Genomic DNA, 23,048 nt, shown 5'->3' with positions numbered 1-23,048 from the left:
TGGAGTTCCAGACAGGTAGGAACTGTGAAAGTCTGCCCCCCACAGGAGTGGAATGCTGTAGGGGAGGCAGAGGGAAGTCACTGTTTAGGAGTGGAAGAGGAGCGGTTGTTGTTATTACCTCTACCTCTTCCCTTGTTGTTATTGCCTCTGTATCCTCCTCTAAAATAGCCTTTATTAGAGGAGCTTTGTGTGTGTGTTTTAAAAGATGATGTTGTGTCTCCGCCGGTCTGCTTCCGGCCCGAACAATTGGTTCTGATTAAAGGGCTGGTTCAGGATTGTAGTTTGTACTTCTGGTTTAAAACCCGAAATGCGTAACCATGCGTGACACCTGAGAATAACACTAGTGTTAACTGCTCTGGATGCTGTGTCAGCTACATCTAGTGCGCATTAAATTGAGGTATTAGATATCAATTTGCCTTCCTGTAAAAGTCCTGCTGCCAGATCTTTGTGTTGATCTGGTAGGTGTTCCATTAACTTTTCTAGTTGATCGTAATGAGCCCAGTTGTAGTGTGAGAGTAAAGCCTGTGTATTTGCTATGCGCCATATGTTTGTTGCTTGTGCAGCAATTAGTTTCCCTGACGCATCAATGATTTTGGACTCTTTGTCAGGCGGGCGTTTGTCCCCAGAAGTTTGAGAATAGGCTCTTTTGTGTGCATTTTACACTACCAAGGAGTCTAATGGCAGATGTCCCTTAATGTATAATGGATCAGCTGGTGCTGGCCTATACTTTTTCTCTATTCTAGGATTTAGCACCCTACACCGTACTGGATTTTAAAAATCTCTGGAGCATGTTTAATGACTCCCTTGATCATTGGTAATATTTGGGTAGACCTTTGTGACTGTTCAAAAGTGTCTAACAAGAAGTCCTCTTCAATGGCATCAGAGTGCATAGGTACCCCATGGTATAGTGCAGCTCTGTTTAGTAAATGATTAAACCCAAAACTATCCTCTGTAGGGGAAGGTTTTGTTGGGTAGTACTGAGGATCAAGATGTGCAAGATTATATGTATCATCATCCTTGGGATATTCTGTGTTGATATCCTCATCTAAAGGGTATGTATGTGGCTCTGTAACATCACCCCCCCCCCCACCTAAATCATACTCCTCGTCAGTGTGGTGTGATGATGCAGGAGATTGAATAGGAGAAGTTATAGGCTCCACATATGGAGTAATAGGAGAGGAGGAAGGTGAAGGAGAGGAAGGGTGCATTGGAGAAGTTACACAGTCCTTTTTGGCAGGAACCACAGGTGTAAGTGGTGTGTCTGCTGGTCTCTTTTTATAAGGAATTGTTTCCACATGTCCAGTTTTTGGATTAATATGGACCTTTTTCTGTCTAGGATCTGGTCTAAACAGTTCTTCCTCTTCTATAATCTTCTTCGGCGTCGATTCTTTCGGAGCCGATAGAGGTTGTCTAGTGTTCTTTGCCTTAGAAGGAGTAACTGAGTCCATTGGCAATGTTTTCGGTGCCGAAGGTTGTTTAGTCTTATCTGGGGTCTTTGGTACCGATATTAGAGGTTTCGGCGTGGAGACAGGTTTTGCTGGGCCTGTGGCGCCGGAAACTGGGTTCCCCTCTTTGTTCTTTGAACCGGAAGGTTTCGGAGTTGAAGCTTTTGGGTCTGGTACCGGTCTTGGCTTTGGCACCGATGGTACGGGTGCCGAAGTGTCCTTGTCTTTGGGCACCGAAGGGTTTTTGTTTTCGGTGCCGACAAGTCCTTCGGTGTCTAAGGATGTTTCGGTGCCAATGGAGGAGGTGTAATTGGCACATGGTGTTTCTTCGGTGCCGAGGCACCGGAAGGCGTATTCTCTTTCCTCGGAGCCGGGCCCAAAGACGGGGCGTTAGAGGGTAAATTTCGGTCTCGACTGGGCCCCATGGGCGGAGTGCTGACCGTTGCCTTTTGTTTGGGTAATGTCTGTCGTGCAGGGGCAGATGTACTCACGGGTTGTCGAGATGGAATCGAATCGTCCGAATCCTCTGCCCCCGATATAATCTGGAGATCAGGCGAGTCCTCCTCTGCGCCGAGTTAAGCCTCGTCCTCAGAGATATCTTCGATTGGATATTCGTCCTCTGAGACGTCTTCTTCGATGATCTCCTCCTCAAAGATGGCCTCAGGTGCTGGTGCTGATCTCCTCATCTCGTGTCGACGGGCCCTTCGATCCCGGGTGGTCTTCTTCGATCGGAAGGAGGCACAGGCTGTGCAGGTCGACTCGTCGTATTCTGGCGAGAGACAGAGGTTGCAAACCTCGTGATGGTCGCTATGAGGGAATTTTGCTCGACATACCGGGCATCTCTTGAATTGAGTTCTGTCCATGAGGCGTAGACCGCACGGCGCCGATGGGCCCAACGGCCCGCGTTGACGCACCGGAATGTAGCTGGTGATGTCGAAAAGTCTATTCGATGTCGAAAGAAGTTTGTTTAAAGTTTCTTGCTTCGAAAAAGCAGAAAAAGTCTTTTCTAGCCGGAGCTGAAAACTTTCATCCGAACCTAGTGGCGGAAAAAAACAATCTGAGGATCGAGTCGATGACCATGCGCAGTATTGTCCCAGGGAGGAGTCACCTATCTCGTGACTACAAAGACTTCTTCCAAGAAGACAACAACCTGCAATCATCCGAGCCCAACACCAGGTGGCGATCTATTGCTAAATGTAGGATCTGCAGCTTATATGCCTTAAACAAATAATTTATATGCTGAATTTGCATATGTAATTAATGGATTTAGAATTTGAAAACAGGTTGTTAAAATTATTAATGCATTATACACCAATGCACAAGCTAAGGAATCGACAAAGTTTAACAGAAAAACCACAACAAAAATTTGTACTTGACAAAGGCACTATTTATCTAGCACTCAATTAATTATTGTTAGACTTGGCGGTCTCTAGTTGGCAGAGGTATACACTTCTGACAAATAGGGACTCACCTCCTTTAGTCAGGGCAAGGGGATCACACACTTAGATAACCCCTGCTCACCCCCTTCGTAGCTTGGCAAAGCAGACAGGCTTATCTTAGAGGCAGTGAGTTAAGCATTTATGACCATATACAGTAATACAGTGAATACACTACAAATGGACACGACACAGTAGTATTATCAAAATAAGGATGTTTATATAAGGCTTAGCACAAGACCCAATAATGACAAAAATATACCACAATCTTAATAAATACTCTTGGAAGGAAAAAATAATAGTTCAAGTGTAGTTTCTTCTTAGCACAAAGTCTTTAGTAACAAACGCAACTCTTCTTTTTTAAATCACAGTTCTTGGCAACAATGTAACCCCCACAGGAGTCACACGACGTTGAGGCAAAGTTAATCCAAAGGTTCGGCGTCGACCACGAGGAGCGCTACCTCGAGCCCGGAGTCGAAACAGACCCCCACAACACAGTACTTTGGAAAACGAAGAAAAGATGATCTACGGTGTCGAGGTGTCCCGGCGTCGAGTCTTGGGCGTCGATCGGGCCTCGGAGTCAGGGCGATATGCAGCGGCGCCGACAGATGTCAGGCAGGAGCAGCGCTCACGAGGCGAAGCAGGATACGGCGTCCTAGTCGATGTTGCAAGAGTGAGCAGCGCTCACGGCGTCAAAAGGGCTCGGTGTCGAGGCGTCAGTAGCGGCTTCGCTACTAGCATCGATCGGGCCCGGCGTCGAAGAGGCGGGACACGGGAGCTGCACTCACGATGTCGAGCTGGATTCGGTGGCGTCCGTCGGCGTCGGGATTGCTGGATTTCTTCAGAGGTGCTGGACTTTCAGGTTCCTGCAACAAGCACTTTCAGCAAATGGTGAAGTCCTTTAGCCCTGTGACTTCAACAGGAGGCTGGCACTCTTCCAGCCCTTGGAGATTTCCTTGGCTAAGTTTGAGAGTACACACTCAGTTCCTCTCTCCTGGTTCCTTGGCAAAAATAAAGAAGTGACTGCAGGATTCCCCCCAGCAAACAGCACTCTGGCAGAAGGGGTAGGCAAGTCCTTGGATCAGCAGGCTTCTTGTCCTTGGTTCAGGGGTCCTTCTCTTATACCCCTTTTCTGCTTTGATCCCTTTGTCCATGCAGGGAATTCCCCTCATCCTGGGTTTGTTGTGGGTGTAGCCAGGCCGAGGCACCTGGCCTATTCACTGTGCAGGGCAGGGTCCTCAGCCGCCCAGCAGGAGGTGGAGCCAGTATTGTCACTGGCAGGAGCAGAGCCATCAGTCGCCCGGCAGGAGGTGGAGCCAGCATTGTTTCAGGCAGGGCAGGCTATCAGGAGCTACTCTTCCCCTACTCTCAATGCAAATGCCTCACTCACCCCACACTGACTCATTCAGACATCTGGAGCCACCCAGCTCCTGTCACACACACACCAAACCAGCAGAGACCGGTAATAGTCTGACAAGAAAGTAGCCACTTTCTAAAAGTGCTATTTTCAAACCCAGAGTCCAAAAACCATCCACCCAAACGGATGCGTTATTAAACCCTGAGTTCAGGGATACCAAACTTGACATTGTACCATGCTCCCAGAGCCAGCTAGGATTATAGCTCTTAATAACCCTGGCAGCCCATTCTAACTTATGGAGAGCAGGTAACCTTACAATAGTGAAAAACGAATATGGCTGTAATTCACTATTAGGACATGCCACACACATCAGGGCGTGTCCTACCTTATGCTTACAATGCACACTGCCTTTGGGCCTACCATAGGGGTGACTAACATGAAGTTAAGGGAAGGTTTGGGGACTGACAAGTAGGTGGACTTGCGCAGTCCGCGTGACAGTATCAGACTGCACGTAGGTCTAGCAATGGCAGACCTTTAGACACATTTTACCAGGCTGTTTCTGAGGGTGGCACAATACGTGCTGCAAGCCCACTAGCAGCATTTGTATTTACAAGCCCTGGCACTCCTGGTGCTCTATACTAGGGACTGACAGTAAACCAAATAAGCTAAACATGGAATCCAATCAATATTAATTTAACATAGGGAGCACTTGCACTGTGGCACTGATCCGCAGTGGCACAGTGCCCAAAGCAATATACCAGCAAAAACATCGTAAACAGAGGAGGCAAACAGAAAAAATTGGAGGAGAGACTCAGGCCAATGATGTCAGGTCTAACACTTATCATGTTATATTAGACAGAAAGAAAACATGACAGAATGGTGCTAGGAGGAATAAAATACAAAACCTTTTAAACAGAGTTAACTTGTTACTGCTTATGAAAAACTGAGCTAGAAGAGGTGAGCCACTTTGAGACATGAATATACAATTTCAAAATGTACACAGACGCATCAGCTTTGGAATCGCCACACTGCAATGCTTTTCCCAACACAAGCTCCTTGCATTCCTTGTAGGCAGCAGCCTCGACGGCAAAGCTTCTCATCGTAGCTTCACCCCTAATCAGGACCGAAGCACCTCCTCGACAACAGACTTTGCATTGCAAGCCCTGTCATCAGGATCCCTGACGTCAATGCATCAAGACCTAGCACCGCAGCCATGCCACATTTCGGAACTGACTCATTGCCTCGGCTGTGCGAAACATCTCTAACGCGGATCCACAGAGCGCTCCGCAACCATGATTTAAGGTATTTTGTTTAGTGGGCCTAACTGGGTCCCTGTAGCCAACCGGCACTCCATTGCTGTTGGCCTGAACTTGTGTCTTTTTGTCCAGGTCAGGTGCGACCAGATATCTCCAATAGTGCTTAAACTTTTTGGCACTTTTTCACTATAAAATTTAAAAATCAATATCTCTGGTTCTAATAATTGAAATTTTGTAGTTTTGGTCTTGCTTTTTTAAATTAAAATCAGAGCTATTTTTTAATTACCTGGCGTGGAATAATTTAATGTGGTGTTTGCACTGTGTTAGACTTCCGCATCACCTATATAGGCACCACCGCAGTGACTTCAGTTACTTTTCACAACTTACATTGATGCATTTCTGAACAACTAGGGCCCAGAAAGGGGGTAAGACCAGTCCCTAGAAACCAGTCCTCAGTGCGGGGAGGATGGGTGGGTTGGTAAGGAATCTGCAACTAGATTATGTCTCTAACACACAAGGCATTACTGATGGTAAGTAACTTGTCCATCTGATAGAGATATCTTGCTGTAGATTCCTTACCATTGAATAGATACACAAGCCATACCATACCGGGGAGGACTGCAGAAAACTTTAGACCAGGAAGTCCTGCTGGACAGAGTGCCCAAAAAGGCTGTCCCTTCGGAATTGACTGTCGATGCAGTAGTGCTTGGTAAACGTGTGCAGGGATGCCCACGTTGATACTTGGCAAACATTAAGGACTGGAACTCCAAATTGCAACACCGTGGTAGCAGCCTTAGCTGTGGTGGAATGAGCCCCTAAGCCTTCAGGAGGCTGCTTTTTGGCCAGAGCATAGCAAATTTTGATGCAGAGGATGACCCATCAGGAACGTGAGAACCAAATTAAGGTCCCACTGAGGCATAATTAAAGGGGCAGGTGAGAACATATGTACAAGCCCCTTACGAAATATATTTACAATCGGGGATTAAAATAAAGAGGGTTGGTCCAGCAGCCTCACATAGGCAGACCGGGCAGAAAGATATCCCTTGAGAGTGCCCAGTGAAGAGCCCCACCAAAGGGTACAACGAAAAGCAAAACATGAGAAAGAGAAGTAGAAAAACGATTAATGGACCTCTCCGTACAATATTTTTTGGTAGAGGGGAGCTGATTGCTAAAATAATATTACAGACTTCAGGAAAAAGGTTGAAAGATTCCAACAGCTGTTGCTCAATTTCCACGCAAGGATCATTAGAGTTCAGGTGGAGGATTCTCCACCGCTGCTGCAACAGCAGATCCTCCCGAAGGGGCAGCCTGATCTGAGGATTGAGGCTCATTTGGAGAAGCTCTAGATACCAGACTCTCCATACCTAGTCCTGCCCCACAAGAATGACTTGGGCCCGGTCGCTCCTGGTCTTCTGGAGCCCTTTGGACATGAGTGGTATTGGCAGAAAGGCATGTAGCAGGCCTGAACTCCATTCAAGACGAAAAGCATCTCCGAGTGAGTGCCGCCTTAGAAAATCCAGCGTACACAACATCTGAAATTGCGCGATCTTACTGGAGGTGAACAGACCTAACCAAGGCTTTCCCCACTGCTGAAAGAGACCTTGTGAGACCTCCAGAAGGAGAAGACATTTGTGATCAGCTAGACATCGACGACAGAGTTTGTGCTGAATTACCAGGGATATGCACCCAGCTGTTCCAGCCATGTTCAGAAACAGATGGCCTCCTGACAAATGGCCCACAACTCCACCTAGCCCAATTTATTGGACTACCACATGGCGGTGGTGTTCTCTGCGTACATTTGAATCAGGTTTTCATTGATTGAAGGAAGAAAAGCTTTCAATACCAAGCGAATCGCTCGGAGCTCCACCAAATTGATGTGGAGTAAGCATTCTGCCAGAGACCAGAGTCCTCTGATCTCCACCTCTCCCAGATGGCTGCCCGATCCCAGAAGTGACGGATATGTCATTACTAAGTGTTCTGGTTCGAGAAGAGAGAGGAATCTGCCTCCGACCCAATTGCGGTCGTCTTCCTCGTCTCCAGAGATGGGTGCCCTTAAAGGGTATTTCTATGAGAGAGGCTTGAACATCCCTTGAAAAGCCATAAGCCTTCAGCCAGTCGGCTGTAAAACAGCCACCGTTGATGAAATCGCTCTGTCTAGAGAGTCGGTCAAGTCGATATCACAACGAATGGTGAACTTTTCCACCTCTCTCTCATCCGACACGGCTTGGGAGAGGATGGCCCAGGTCTCCTCTGGGATCTGTGGCAGCACTTGCACAACTGTTTGCTACAAGTCTGGGAGTAACGGACCAATAAGTACACTGTGTTCACCGACCGCAATGCAAGACTGGCAGAAGATAAAATGTACTTGCACTAACTATCCAGCATCTTTGCTTCCCTATCCCGAGGTGCGGAAGGGAATGCGCCTTGAGAAGTAGAGGCTTGGATCACCATGCTATCAGGGGTAGTGTTGTTGGTGAGGAAAGTTGAATCACCCGGTAAAAGGTGATGGCGGGCAATTATCCTATTCACAAGAGACCCTTGCTGGGCTTGGACGAGGTTCCTAGCATGACATCAGTTAAGGCCTCGTTGATTGGCGTTCTGAGGAGGAGACCCCAGGTAGCAGGACTTCCGTCAAAATGTTCGTCTTGACTGCCACAGAAAGGAACTGAAGGCCCAGGATCTCAGCTGCCAATCACACCACCATTTGGTATCCCACCCACTTGTCCGCAGTCACGGTTGGAGAAGAAAGCAGGCCAGAATCTGGAAAACTATCCAGTCCACTGGCCTCAACCAATTCCTCATAATAGTCCATGCCATGAGGCTAATCTTGTCCAGCAACCCCTCCCAATCTTCCTCCATTTCTATTTGTTCAGAATATGACTGAAGAAGCAACTTAGAACCCAAGGGATCGGTCTGTGACGAAATTGGTGCCAGTAGGCGCCAATCCGGCTCTGGGTTGTCGGGTAAAGAATTGGCACTGGGGTTGTAAAAGGTCTTCGTATAGGCATTGGCACCAGGGACGGTCGCTGTGGCATGACCAACTTTGTTACAGATCCATAGGGGGGAGAGAGGGTCATCGGCACAGGAGCTGCCAGTGTAGTACCTAATGGAGCCCCCACGAGCCTCTGGGGCCTGAAGGTGTGCTGGTAGGGTCAGGCCGCGCAAATATGAGGCACATGGCATCCTTAAATCCTTTGAGCTGGGTGGGGGTCGCTCCGGCTTCGGAGAAGGCAGGAAAGTGCAGAACCGACCCAGGGGCAGGTTAAGCTGAACGAGACCTAGAGCGTAGAGACTTCTCTGTCGGACAATGAATGAGGAGATGTCGAAGTACGCTTCGATTTCTTGGGTTTTTTAAGCTTCTTACCTGGCCTACTCGAGGATTTCGAGTGGGAGGATGAAGACTTAGGGCTCCGGGAGCGGTACCTGGACCTTCCTCTGAACCATGACAGTGAACAAGTCCTCGGAGGCGAACAACTTGATGCAGAGCACTGGACCACAAGCAGCTTTACGCAACGCTCCCTCAAAGCTTTGGAGCCATGGCCCAGCAGTCTGAGCACAATTTTGAGTCGTGATCGCGCTCCAGGCACTAGAGAAAAACCAAGTGTAGAACCGTCACCAACATGGCACGATGGCAAATGCTGCACTGTGACTCCAGAAGTCTTTTTGGATATGCCAAAAAACAAAAGTCCCCCCCAAAAAACTGTCAAAAAGTGACAGAGGGTTGCTCTGTTCATGAATCTGCGCTGGCTGGCAAAGAAAAAAGGAACTGACGTCAGAGTGCCGAGGTGGTGCCTATATAGGCGATGGAGATATCACAACAGCCGAGAGGACGCCAACGAAGTCACGCAGTGCAGACCCACGCCACCTATCAGCATGCAAGGGTAGTGCTCAAAGAAATATCTTCCAGATTCAGTCTGATGCCTGGGAAATTCAAAGGTAAGGAATCTGCGGCTTGATGTCTAAGATTTAGGGTTTGCCTGCACCCTACCCTGACTACGATTGTGGTCACTGCTTGACAAGGGTTCATACCACAGTCAACCTACAACCCAATTTCTAACGAACACCATTTTTCTAAGGAGCCTTGGTTCATGGGTTATTTAACGGAGAAGCACTGGTTTACTTTGGAAGAGAACAATTGTATATTGCTTTACATAGGGTTAACTCATTTTTTCCTGGACGAGTTGTGATATCTTGTGATGTTTTGAAAAGCTTTCAATGAAGACAGACTTCTAGTGCGTGGCTAATCATCCGATGGGTTATCCAGGAACTTGCAGGTCCTGAAGGCTCATTCTAACAGTCAGGTCTTGGGGGCCCTTCAGAATTCCTGAAGTGAGGTGATGGTCCGGAGTTACGTGGGAAGGCTGTTCCAGGTCTTAGTTGCAATGTGGGAGAAGGAACGCCTTCCACTTCTGCAGATGAGTGGAGTATGGGCAAGTGATAGGGAGGCGGAGCGTAGTCTTCTCTATGGTTGATGGAAGTTCAAATGCTGGTTAATGTAGGCGGGTTCTTGGTTGTGTAGAGGCTTGTGTGCATGGGTTAGCAGCTTGAATTAGCATCTCTTCTGTACAGGGAGCCAGTGGAGTTACCAGAGGTGGAGTGTGATATGGGTTAATTGGGGAAGGTCGAGGACGAGTCTCGCTGCAGTGCTCTCTATGGTCTGAAGTCTCTGTAGGAGGTGTGCAGTGATTCCTAAATAGGGAGCATTGCTGTATTCCAGTCACTGTGCATCTCATGAGTAGGGGTAGCCACTTGAAGATATTGAGTAGTGTAAGGAAGCAGGCGGAAGAGACTACGTTGACCTGAGACTTCGTGGTGAGCTTGTTTTAATTATTATTTCGACGATTCTGGTGTAACCGGAGATATTGGGTGCGGGTCCTAGGTCTGATGGTCACCAGCAGTCGTTCCATGTGTTGCTGCTGTCGCTGAAGATCAGTACTTCTGTTTTGTCTGTGTTCAGCTGCAGGCTGTTGTTCTTCATCCAGTCAGCAACACTTGTAATGAATCTGTGGAAGTTGGTAGTGGTGCATAGGAAAATATGTTGAGATCGTGTGATCTGATGATGTTGGCCAATGGGGTCATGTGTTGAAGAGCATGGGGCTGAGGGATGAGCTCTGGAGGACACCGCAGGTGATACTTTTGGGTTTGGAGGTGAAAGGTTGGAAATGGATCTTCGTGCTTTTTCAGGTGAGGAAGGAGGTGATCCATCTAAGTATGTCCCCATGGATGCTGATGTGTTGGAGCCTTTCGATCAGCATGTGGTGAGATACAGTGTTGAAGGCTGCTGAGAGGTGGAGGACAATCAGAGCAGCTGTTTTTCGTCAGTCAATGAAGGTCTGAGTGTCGTTGGTTGCTCTTACGAGGGCAGTCTCGGTGCTGTGATTGCTGCGAAAGCCGGATTTGGAGGCATCGAGTAGCTGGTTCTGTTCCTGGTGAGTCATAAGTTCCTTTTTGATGATCTTTTCCAGTACCGTTGCTGGGAATCGGAGCAGGGAGATTGGCTGGTAGTTTTTTTAGTCTGAAGGGGTCGGAAGAGGGTTTTTTGAGTAGTGGTCTAACTTTGGCGTGTTGAGGTGTTGAGCACGGTGGTGAGTTCTAGGCCCATCTTTTGGTTTCCGAGATTGAAAATGTGGTGCGGACATGGGTCTGTGGGAGCTTTCGAGTGGATGGATTTAATGGTGGGAGTGGAGTCCTGGGTGGAGAGGAGCTTCCAGGTGGTCAGTCTATGGCTCGTGTCGGTTGTGTGGTGGTGCCTCTTTCAGGAAAGTCCATAGGTGTGGGGTAGGGTTTGAAGTTTCTGTACATGGTTATGATCTTGTCGTGGAAGAAGCTGGTGAGGTTGTCGCACAGCTCCTTTGAGGGTGTGATGTTTTCGCTGGCAGCCAGGTAGGAGAATTCCTTGACAATGTTAAAAGGTTCCTTGGTGTTGTTGGTGCTGGTTTCGCTGTGTGCGGCTACGGCTGTCTTCTGTGTTGCCCTCAGCAGGCGGTGGTAGAAGTTGAGAGAGGTTTTGAAGGCTGCCCTATCAGAGTAGTCTTTGCAGGCACACCATCAGCTTTCCATCGGTTTGCTGTCTCGTTTCACGATTCTGAGTTCTTGGGCGTACCAGCTGGCCTTTTTGAAGGATTTTCTCTTGATGTTGCTCTTGATGTGGACGATGCGGTCAGTTCCAACGGGTGATCAAACGTTGAAGTTCTTAACTCCCTGATCAAGGTTGGTGGCAGTAGCAGGGTTGGAGGTGATGAGGGCGTCTGCCCAGCTGGTCTCTGAAGTTTTGTTCCACCTCCGGTGGGGTAGTGCTGGTCGTTTTGGGGGTGGCGGTGCGGGGGCTGGAGATGCTGACTAGACGATGGAGCAATCGGCTCATGTGAGTTGTGTGACATGGCTGTATTTTATATGGTTGCTGGAGTTGAAGATGGGGTCCAGCGTGTGTCCTGCGATAGGTGTGGGGTTGTAGACAATCTGGGTCAATCCGAGGCTGCTTATATGATCAAGAAAGTGTGCGTTGTGGCTATCGTTGGGGTCATCGATGTGGAAATTTGGGTTCCAGAGGAAGATGTAGTCCTTGGTGTCTAAGGCTATGGCACTAGGTAGTCTGCAATGGTGTTGCAGAAGCTGGAGTGCAGGCCATCGTGTTTTATGTGAGGGTGCCTCCGATGGTTGTCTTGTCATCCGTGTCGTGCTTACAGTTTGAAATATTCAATGAGGGTGGTGGTGTTGCTGTGTTGGTGTTGCATTTTATGGTTTCTTTGTGGATGATAGCTGTTCCTCCCTTACTCCCCCCGGCTTATTGGTCCAATCCCGGTGAGCGACTTTATATCCATCGGGGATCTCTGTGGCAATGTCAGGGGCCGATGTTGAGCCAGGTCTTGGTTGAGGAAGACTATGTCGGGTGGAAGGATGTCGATGTGGTCACATAATTCAGTGGAATGTTTTCATCGAGTGTGTGTTAAGGAGCAGGCAGTGGAGTCAGAATGGGGAAACAAGGAGAGAAATCAGTGAAAAAAGAGAGAGGCACTCAGAAGAAGAAACATAAAATCAAGGGAACTGAGTGGAAGCAGGAGCGATGCAGCAGCATCGGAAGAGCTTGGCCTGGGACCCATCAATCCACTTGTTTTAGCCATAAGTGAGAAACCTGTGGTAAACTAGGGAGAGTCTGGTAGTGGAGGATTAGAGTACGGACATTCCCACACCTCTTCTACACCTACAAACGATGGTGTTTGAAGTGGAAGCTCCGGCTTCGACTAGCAAACCTTGTGTTGTGAAGGTTGCTTCCCTGCCAAATGCATGACAAAGGCTGGGCAGAGACATCAACCAGGAGGAAGTGTTTGGAAGTTGTGTGTGGCATGTGGATGGAAAAGATATGATAGGAGTGCTCTCAGGAGACAAAGCATGGCTAGAAATCCGAACAGGTCGAGAAAGAAGCCACGTATTGACATAGTGCAGAAATCGTGCACAACCATCGGAGTGTGCCTCCGATGGTTGTCTTGTCATCCGATGTGGAGAAGTGTGGCTCACTGGTTAGAGCGGCAGACTCTGAAGCAGAGATCAGGCCCGGGACCAGGGTTCAAGTCCCGACGCGGCAGGGTCTTGGGCTCAATGTCCGCGGACTCGATAATTCTCGCCTCAGCGCCAACTCTAATCATGGGTCCCACGCTGCAACTCTGGGCAATAGCTTGCTTAATCTCCACAACGGCCCCTACAACACTGGGATGCCTGGCTTCACCTCGGGGGTGCCCAGGAAGGGCATCTCACAGGGAGAGCCAGGAAGGGTTCCACAGCGTTATACAGCGCCGGGACGCCCCGTTGGGGCAGCTGTGCGCTTTACAAAATACACTACTACATCCGTGTTGTTTTTAAAGTTTGAAATATTCAGTGGGGGTGGTGGTGGTGCTGTCTGTGTTGGTGTTGCACTTTATGGTCTCTTTGTGGATGATAGCTGTTCCTCCCTTACTCCCCCCGGCTTAGTGGTCCAGTCCCGGTGAGCGATTTTATATCCATCGGGGATCGCTGTGGCAAGGTCAGGGGCCGATGTTGAGCCAGGTCTTGGTTGAAGAAAACTATGTTGGGTGCAAGGATGTCGACGAGGTCACATAATTCAGTGGAATGCTTTCATCGAGTGTGTGTTGAGAAGGAGGCAGTGGAGTAAGCCTGTTGCTTCTGGCATTGTGTGAAGAGAGGTCGACATGGTGCTTTGTGGCGTGATGGTGGATGTGCTCATGCAGGAGAAGATTCATCTGGTGGAGGAAAACATCCCTACCGTAGAGACTGCAGTGCTGAAACAGTGGGGTATGATTGTGACTACCTATGCTAAGAACTGTGCATGATCTAAAAGAGGATCAGAGTGAGCTCATCTCCTGATAGCTGCTAGGGACACAAAAGGTCATCTGGAAAAACTCTTCATGAGTTGTAGGCCAGTTGACAAGTTGTAACAGGTTTTGCATTTATCTGTATCAAGATTCTTTACTGCAACTTGAAGGTGATTAACAATCCATACTTCCACTCACTGTGAACATGTGTCTGGAAGACAACATTTTCAGGGGAAGGTAAGGACTCAAATGTCTGCACCAAAGGATGAACTTGTACTAGGGAAGGTGGGAGACACTATCCACTGGCTTAGGTAGACTCAAAGCGACTAAAAGAGACTGTCTGCCTTGAAGATACGAACCAGGGCCGCCGCACTCACTGGAACTCTATGAAGTTTGGAAGATGTGAACTATGTCTGTCTACACATGGTTGAGTAATCCAGCTGAGTGAAGGCAAGAAGCAGAATGTAAAGGTTCTTGATTCACAGGCCCAGGATTGAATTTCAAAGTCAACACTGCCATTGTTTCACAAAACAATTCTATATTTTCTTTGATGCATATAAACAACTCATTCAAGCCACTGCGTTTCATTCCAAAATATCCAGAACTTCTTTAGGGCTTTGCAGAAAGTTGAGATATTAGTTAGTAGGGGTGTGTACCCACCTCAAATAATGACTGCAACACTGGGCAAGGTGAACCACTAGAATCACTACATAAAACTGAGCCCCCCTTCTCCCCCCATCCCCCAGTAGCTATGACAGAGGAGACAGGCTTAACTTGGAGGCAACGTGTAAAGTAAGCTTGAACAGGTGGTCAGCAATATAACCGTTGGGGTCCCCTTGTTTGATCTAGGTAAAACGAAAGCAGGTCCTGTTTTCTAGGCTCTTCTCAGGTCACAGACGGCAGGTCCAGTCCTTGTCTATTATTCTGCAGGTTCAGTCCCAGCCTGTTATTCCTCAGGTCCAGAAAGTGTTCTGAGGACAGTACTGTTGGTGTCACATTCATGTCTGGCACCAGCCTATGGATGGGGTGCCTCTGGCTCCTTTCTAACCCAAGAGGGTAAATGTTCCCTGTGGTAGGTCTACCCACCCTTGCATCATTCTCTATTTGCCCTACTACAAACAATTCAAAAGTGCTCTTTTCCACCTAAAACCAAGATGCCAGAACCTTTATCCCTCTCTGCAGAACATCTTAACCCACCGCAGACATGTGGCCAATAAAATGGGTGACCATTCTCTGTGTTCTCTCTAAACCAGCTCCAGGGGCAGCTCCTTTCCTACTGAGAGTGATGCCTGCCTGACTGGAGCAACAAACAAAAGCCCCGCCCAGTTGTCAGCTAACATTTGCCTGTTATTGTGTCAAGTTACTGGACCCAGCCCAAATAGTCATTGTGCCAGAGAATCGGAACCCTCCCCACATACACACAGCGTTTGTCCTGCTCTGGGAGCAGTTTTCACATCTCACCAAAGGAGCTATTCAGGTAACAGGTAGAGCTCATGCAAATGGGCTTTATGCAGGAAAAGTGTAATATTTTAAGTACCTTTTGTCAAAATATGTATTTACATATCTGACTTCACCGGTGATTTGGGCTTGTAGTAAATATTTTAATAGTCCAAGAATTTTGTAGGTGTTTAAGATAACATTAAATTCAATATTGTATGCTAATGCTTTCCAATGGAAACGCCAACTCTGCTACAGTGGAAATAGCTTCTGGAGCCTTTTCACTGGAAGGACATGTGTAACATCAGAATTCTACTTTTCTATACCATGCACCATGCCTTTTGGAGAATAAGGCCTACCAAAGGGTGACTTACAAATAAGAATGCTAAAATGGGTTCGTTTAGAAACATAACAACCATGCTACAGTCGTAGGCCAGCAGTCATGTTTGTGATGCCACTGCAGTGGGTGGCACAATGGGTTCCCACTAGTTGACATTAACTTACAGGCCTGGGGTACTATGTACCATATAGTAGAGAGGTATACACAAGTTAAATATACCAATTAGGGGTATGCTAATTTTACCACACTTAATGGAGGAGCACAGGCACTTTAACACTGGTTAGGAGAGGTAAAGTAAACATAGCTCTACATCCAAAAAAAAAAAACAGTCAGGGTAAAGATCATGGAGGTCTGCAGCGCAAAAGTTAGTCGTTCCCAACAAGCCTGAACAGGAACCTTGTCATGTTTTGAGGTTAATATACTCCTTCAGTACCAAAAATGATTTCTCTCAAGACACTTAATATTAGCAGCATGTAGGAGTAGAGGCTTTGTTGTACCTCCGCCATAACATCAGCTTTCTTTTCCAGTTCCAGAAAATCAATCTGTGCAATGTAAATAGCATCTAGATTTGCATTTGATACCACAGCTTGTCTTGTATGGGGTCTTTTTTGCTATTTCCATACCAGGCCACAAATCCAACACAGATAGACTTTGAAGAAGGACACCTGGATGCCAGGACGAGATCACAACCTTAGGAAGAAGATCAAATGTACTCAACTGCAGCCGCTCAATCTCCATGCATGGATGTGTAGATTGTGCAGATTTGGATGCAGGACCCTGCCCTGCTGCTGGGACTAAAGATCCTCCCTCTGATGTGGCTTAATAGAAGGTCAAACGCTCATGCCAGACGTTCAGCACACCACGCTCTCCTGGCCCAATCTGGAAGCACTAGAATGACTTGATCCCAGTCTTTTCTGTTTTCTTCACAACTCCGGGAATTAGTAGCAGCAGGGGAAGGTATATTGGATTCCCATGCACCATTCTAGTCTTAACGCATCACCAAGGGGGAGCTTTCATGGAAACTCAAACATGCAAAAGTGCTGGCACTTCACATTTTCAACAGTGCAGGAAAAATCCTGCCAGGTCGGGCTCGAAACCGATTCAGTTCAACGTCTGACACTGAAGTTGGTAGGGGCTTGACTGCTGGCGCTTTGGCATCAGTATCAGCCTTGATGGTGAAGGGATCATTACAGATTTTGGAGAAGGAATAGAAGTCGGTGCTTAAACCAAGGCAGGTTCAAGGGGCATAGATGGAGCAGAGTCAGTAACCAAACAGGAGGCCAATGCAGAACTTTGGAATCCCACAGCGCACTAGCGGCAGCCAGGTAAAAGGCTGCAAATGCATGGCATTGCTCTCAAAAGTCCCAGACCTAGTGCGGCAATGTCGACGGCCCAGCAAACTCCTGAAGCACCGGGAACAGTTGAGGAATTGGCTCTGTGATTAGAAGCGATTAGAAGGTGCTGTTTTCTAAGGACTAGTTGACTTTCACATGGGGGTATGATCAGAGTGGCTCCATACCAAGGCCACTTCTACATTCCATTTCACGAATTTGTCCTGGGTGTTATTTTCGATTTAACTGCTCTGATCCCCCCTCCACTTCCCAGGCCAACAAAGCTGGTGGGTTAATTATTCAAGCTGCTCTTATCAATGCCCGCTCCTTACCGAAGCATTCAGAAGAAGTGCACAAACTTATCATTGATAAAGGGCTTGATATCCTTTTCATCACGGAGACGTGGCTGAATGAGAGCTGCGCCCCAGTGGTTGAACTGGCTGTTCCCAGAGGATTCAAGATCACTAGACTGGACCGTAACATAGGCAGGGGAGGAGGTCTAGCTGTGATATATAGGGAGAAGTGGTCTTTGATGAAAGAATGTATGGGTGGGATTGAGGATGGGGAAGCTTTGGAATTCTCTCTGGCCCTGTCCCCTCAATTTACCTTGGGGGGTCTGCTGATTTGTCGCCCACCTGGTCCTTTGGGCACGTTTATTAAATCTTTGGAAGAGGTTGTTATCCAGAGAGCGCTTAGATTCCCGAGTTTTTTAATGTTGGGAGATTTCAATTTACACATGGACACGGGCCTAGCTCCCGGAGTGAAGGACCTGGAGGAGATCTGCAACCTTGGCCAGTTGGTGCTACAGGTGCGCTCTGCCACTCATGTAGGGGGTCACTGTTTAGATCTGGTGTATTCCAACTTTAGCATTTTAACCGACCCACCCCTCCCTGTCACTTGGTCGCACCACTTTCCAGTTTACTTTTCAGGGGACATTAACAGCACTCGTGTGTCGGTTAACCCTCAGCTTGAGGAACACCCAAGAAGAATTAATATCCCTGATTTGGCGGAGGCCCTCATGCACACTGCCCCAGCGAATGCACAAAACCTGAATGATGCTGTTGATAATTTTTCATCCTGGATAGACTCCACTATTAGATCACTACCAGAGTGTAAAGAGAAAAAGCAGCGTAGGGCCATCCCCACATCCCCCTGGTATACCGACCAATTAAAGATTTTGAAATTAGGATGTAAGGAGTGAAAGCGAGTATGGAGAAGGAATTATTGCCCCATTGCAAAAACGGAACTCCGAATAGCACAACAAAATTACTATGCAGCAATTAAGATGGCCAAAGGGGAATTTTACGCGGCCAGAATTCTTAAAGCCAAGAATAATAGCCGAGAATTTTTCTCCATTGTTAAGAGCTTCACAGCCCCAGTGGCAGAGAAGATGTCAGCCCCGATCTCAACAGATTGGTGTGAGCAACTATCCACCTATTTTATTGACAAAATACAAAAAATCCAAGATAGTCTCAAACCCTCTGACCAGCCCCCTCCTCTGCAAGTCGATCAACTCTTACACGATCGACTACCCTCGCCTTCACTATTCCAAGGAACAGAGGTTAAAGCCGAGATGTCCAAGTTCATAAATGTAGAGGAGGTGGATGTGATGGCTATACTAAAAGCACTGAAGTCGGGGTCCCCAGCAGATCCGTGCCCAGCAAGGGTCTTGAGTGGAGTGGCCGAGGTAGTTGCCCCTATGGTTACTGCTTTGGTCAAGGAGTCATTACTTTCAGGAATGGTCCCCTCCCAGTGGAAACAAGCCAAACTCCTCCCTCTGATCAAAAAACCTACAGCAGATCCGCTGATTACATCCAACTACCAGCCCATATCCCTTCTCCCGGCCCTTGCCAAAGTATGCGAGAAGGCCGCATTTCGGCAGCTGGAGAGGTTCGTGGAATCCTCTGGGGCATTTCATCCGGCCGAGTCGGGCTTCCGTACCTCTTTTAGCACCGACACTGCGCTTGTGGAGGTGGCAGAGGTCATTAGGGAGTGTCTGGACAGGGGCGGCAGAGCGGCTCTAATTTTATTGGACCTCTCTGCCGCATTCGATACGGTGCCCCACTTCCAGCTTCTGTCTAGGCTGGAAGATATTGGCTTTACGGGCTCGGCCCTTAGGTGGATTAGTTCTTTCCTTTCAAACAGGTCTCAACAAATCTGGCTACCCCCTTCCACTCTTCTAACTGCAGGGTAGGGACTGGAGTACTACAAGGGTCGACCTCGAGTCCCCTTTTATTCAATGTTTAGTTGACCCCTTTGACTCTGTTGGCAGAGAACTTGGGTGCGAAGATAATGGCATACGCCGACGACACCCAACTTCTCTTTACCTGGAACAAGGATAATATCTGCACATCAGGAGTCCGTCAATGCCTGTCCTCTGTATTTGCTTGGCTAGCAAGAGCCTGCCTCAAGTGCAATGAGGACAAATCGGAAATCTTGCTCTATGGCCAATTTCCAACTGACTTTAGGGAGTCCATTTGGCCCAGCGGATCACCTTGCCCCAAGGGAGATGGTGGGATTGCAAAGAACCTAGGAGTCTGGTTTGGTGCCGATCTATGTTTCCGTGACCAGATTTCCAGACTGGCAGGGACTTGTTTTGGCTCCCTGACCATCCTTCGAAGATTCTTTCCCCTTCTTCCCCAAGTGGCCAAAGAAACGGTAGCCAGAGCACTCGTGCTCTCCCGCCTGGACTATGCGAACGCCCTTTACATCGGGGCGCCTGACTTTCTGATTAGAAAGCTACAGGTAGTCCAGAATACGACGGTGAGACTCCTTTATAACATTCCTAGGAGGCTCAGCGTTCGTAAGCAACTGAGCGAGCTACACTGGCTTCCAGTGGCCCAAAGAGTGCGTTTTAAGGCTCTGGTACTCGTTTATAAAGCCCTGCATGGACCTTGTCCGCCCTACCTCGCAAAAAGATTTGCCTTTTACCAACCGACCCGTCAGCTGCGATCTGCCTCCCGAAGGCAGGTGGTTGTCCCCAGATTTAAGAGAGTTCGCCTGGGGGGGGGCAATCTCTGACGGTACGGGGAGCTCAGATGTGGAACACCCTTCCTGATGCTCTAAGATACTCCCCCAATCTGACCAATTTAAAAAAATTGTTAAAAACCCACCTCTTCACACATTCTGAATAGCTGTCTCCTCGCTCACTCTGACACCGTTTCCTCACCGCGCCAGGACAGTCCCGACTAACAGAGCGCGATACAAATCAACATATAACATAACATAACACTTAACCTGACAATAAGCATCTAGAGGGAGCTCAGAATGAGGAAGCACTTGAAAAATATGGTTTAGGAAGGCAAAGGACACAGTGCACAGGAAAAAGAGAAGAGGAGAAAGCATACTTTTTAGCGAAGTCATTTGATGGCTGTCGAATCCTCCAAAGGTTTCAGCTCTCCTGGGAAGGGAGACCGGGGTCGCCACTCCAAGTTCTGTAGAACTGCTGATCTGATGTCCAACAGTGCTGCCCAGATTGCTGGTCACTATATCTTGAAGTGTTTCAACTGAAAAAACATAGCAACATTTGAACTTTGCAGCATGTTCTCTTGTTAAACACAAGCAGATGACTGCTTTGAAACAGGCAATTTTACATCAAGACAGTGAGATACATTTCAAAGAACAATCAAATTAGTTTTTCAAGCACAGGTGTTTCATCAGGCAGAGGACTTGTGATTTTTGTAATTTACATAATTTCAGAAATGCAATTAAACATTTTCAAAACATTATTTCGAATGTGTTATAGTGTACAAACGTAACTATCTTTGGAGAAAAAGCACTCCTTTGGTGGTCGAAAAACTTTCACGGAGTCACCTTGATGGAAACCTGATGAAGCAGGTGTCAGTGCATTGGCGCCACGTAGCCCCTAGGTATTCATCCGGAAAAAGTGCTTGGCAACTCATTTTTGATTATATTTTGATTCTACTTATGAATCGCGCTGTTCGGCATCAGGGTATCGGCTATCTGTGCCCATTTCTCCAGCAACAGTCATTCTGAGATCATGTATGTTCTTTTTGCACCCTGTGATTTAAAACTGAGGCTCGTTCGATAAAAAACACAATATGACACTTCACGTGTTCTACTTCTGCTCCTGGAATACAAGGAACCAACCTGGATGTTTTAAGTCCAGATTCCATGAGCCATGCTACGCCCATACGCATTAGTAGCAGGTCCAAAGTCGGGGGAAGCACAGGCCTATAATAACTGAATTCGCAGTAGTTACTACCTTTCTTCTATACTAATTCGTGGAAACAGCACTGACGGAACAACTAGAAAGTCCATATAGATAAAAGTAGGTGTGCATGAGGGTAAGGATCAGAATTTGACTCACAATATTTAACTTTTTTTTAATATATATATTATCATCAACATGATTTTCAAAAATTCCACTAGGCTTTTTAATGAAACGACATACGACTGGCTGTCAAGCAGCCAACCCTTCCTGGTTAAGAAAGTAACTTATTCCATCAGGAGTTGAAACCCGAGATAGGAATTTCCTCCCAAATTAAACTTTTTATTTGCATAATCTTTTCCCACTCTCCCTTTCTCTTCCGCCTTAAATAGTCAAGAATATTAAACACAACTTCCCCAAATCTGCAACCTTATTGAACCTTTTGACAAAATGTCACGTTGCTTACCCTCTTTTATCGCCGTTTTCACTATTTCCTCCCCCTTTAGTGCCTCTTCGGAGTTGGCCCTAAACAGTGCCCTGGACACCAAATCCTGGGAACTGTCTTCCTGGCCACAGCACAAGTTTCGGAAGATGTTTTCTTTTTCATCTAACAACGTCAAGATCTGTTTGTCTTTTTGCTGAAGTTGCTCTGTGAAGTAAAGAATAGGAGTTTAATTATAGTGTTTGGGGGCAGACTAACGCAATAATTATACATTTCTGGAGCAAATGAAGAACGATCCTACCGTCATGTTCCCCAACAACGGCCATGATCATCACAAATGTGCTCCCGAATATTAAACACTATCAAAAATATATGTTACAACAGTGCCACCTTCTGGAATTTCTTTGCCTACTCGTCCTAAACTCTAATTTTAGACAGTGGAAATATAGACTTCTATTATAATAACCATCTGGCGATGTGTCGGTGTGTTAGAAATACGCATACTGATACAAATTAACCTCACAGGATGATATGACTGCGCAAGGGACATTTACCGCGTTTCACGCAAGCACATTGCATCCTTAATTGTAAACTGTCCAAGCATGCACAAAATGGAGGCACAGTGCGTGCCGAAAGGCTACTAGAATTTCACACACACAATCATTTCTGTAGCGCGGACTACACTAAACGCCATGCAACCTCAGTTTTCAGTCTCAAGATAAACAAAACTGAAATGGCAGTACTTTTCACATCAGTGGAACTTATGTCTAAATTGCCATTGAGAACACGCACTCTGCCACATGGCTTTGTAAACTGTATTCATACAGTGCTTACTACTCCTGATAGTGTTAGTTGAAGCGCTTTTCGGCAGTAGCAGGTTATTCTGGGACCCAATGTTTATTATTATTATAATTTTTTAATAAAGTAAATTAAAAAGTTTTTCCCTTCTTCCTGGGGATAAGTGATGAAAATTGTGTTAAGTAAATAATTGCTCATTAAGATTGCATGCATTAAATGTATAGTGGAGAATGGATAGAATGGCTTTGGTGGTTTAGCAGGGGGAAATGTAAATTGTTATTGGGAGTGGTGGATATGTGCTCCTGTTGGTTGGGTGAGTAGGATAAAGGAGGGATAAGTGTGTGTTTGGGAGGTGGGGCACAGTTTGGAAAGGATTATTTAAGATATGGTTAACATTCTAAAAATATTTACATATATATAGCATTGTTCTCTTTTTCTGTCCTCCAGGAAGTATAATATGTAAATATATAGATACATACCCACCATTATAATATATAGGCCAAAGGTATACATAGTTAGACACCTAAACCACTTTTAATGATTGGCTTACCTTTTAGAACTCAAGGAACAACTGGTGGGAGACGGAAAAGAAGACAATTCATAATACCAATTTAGGTTAGCATAGGAGACAACTCCGGGTAGTTACCGAGCACGGAGGGTTAGATTCCTTGCATCGGGTGGTCCGGCTTCCCCTCAGGGCCCCTCTGTCAATAGTTACATGAGGATCGT

The 23,048-nt window shown here is 47.0% G+C and overlaps 1 protein-coding gene across 11 annotated transcripts in view; it reads right to left on the bottom strand.

Moving 5' to 3' along the window:
* AKAP13 (A-kinase anchoring protein 13) overlaps positions 1-23,048 on the bottom strand; it is a 1,375,395-nt gene that overhangs the window by 82,722 nt on the left and 1,269,625 nt on the right. For all 11 annotated transcript variants that reach the window (XM_086958098.1, XM_086958099.1, XM_086958104.1 and 8 more), the window contains 2 exons: positions 21,546-21,728; positions 20,256-20,414 (listed from right to left, as the gene is read on the bottom strand). In XM_086958098.1, coding sequence (XP_086814224.1) covers positions 20,256-20,414; positions 21,546-21,728 — 342 coding nt within the window. The remainder of the gene's footprint in view (positions 1-20,255; positions 20,415-21,545; positions 21,729-23,048) is intronic.

This window comes from Lissotriton vulgaris, chromosome 2_1 (assembly GCF_964263255.1).
Source record: "Lissotriton vulgaris chromosome 2_1, aLisVul1.2, whole genome shotgun sequence".
NCBI lineage: Eukaryota > Metazoa > Chordata > Amphibia > Caudata > Salamandridae > Lissotriton > Lissotriton vulgaris.
The sequence above is the reverse complement of the archived record's forward strand: the minus strand, read 5'-3'. Positions and strand labels throughout refer to the sequence as shown.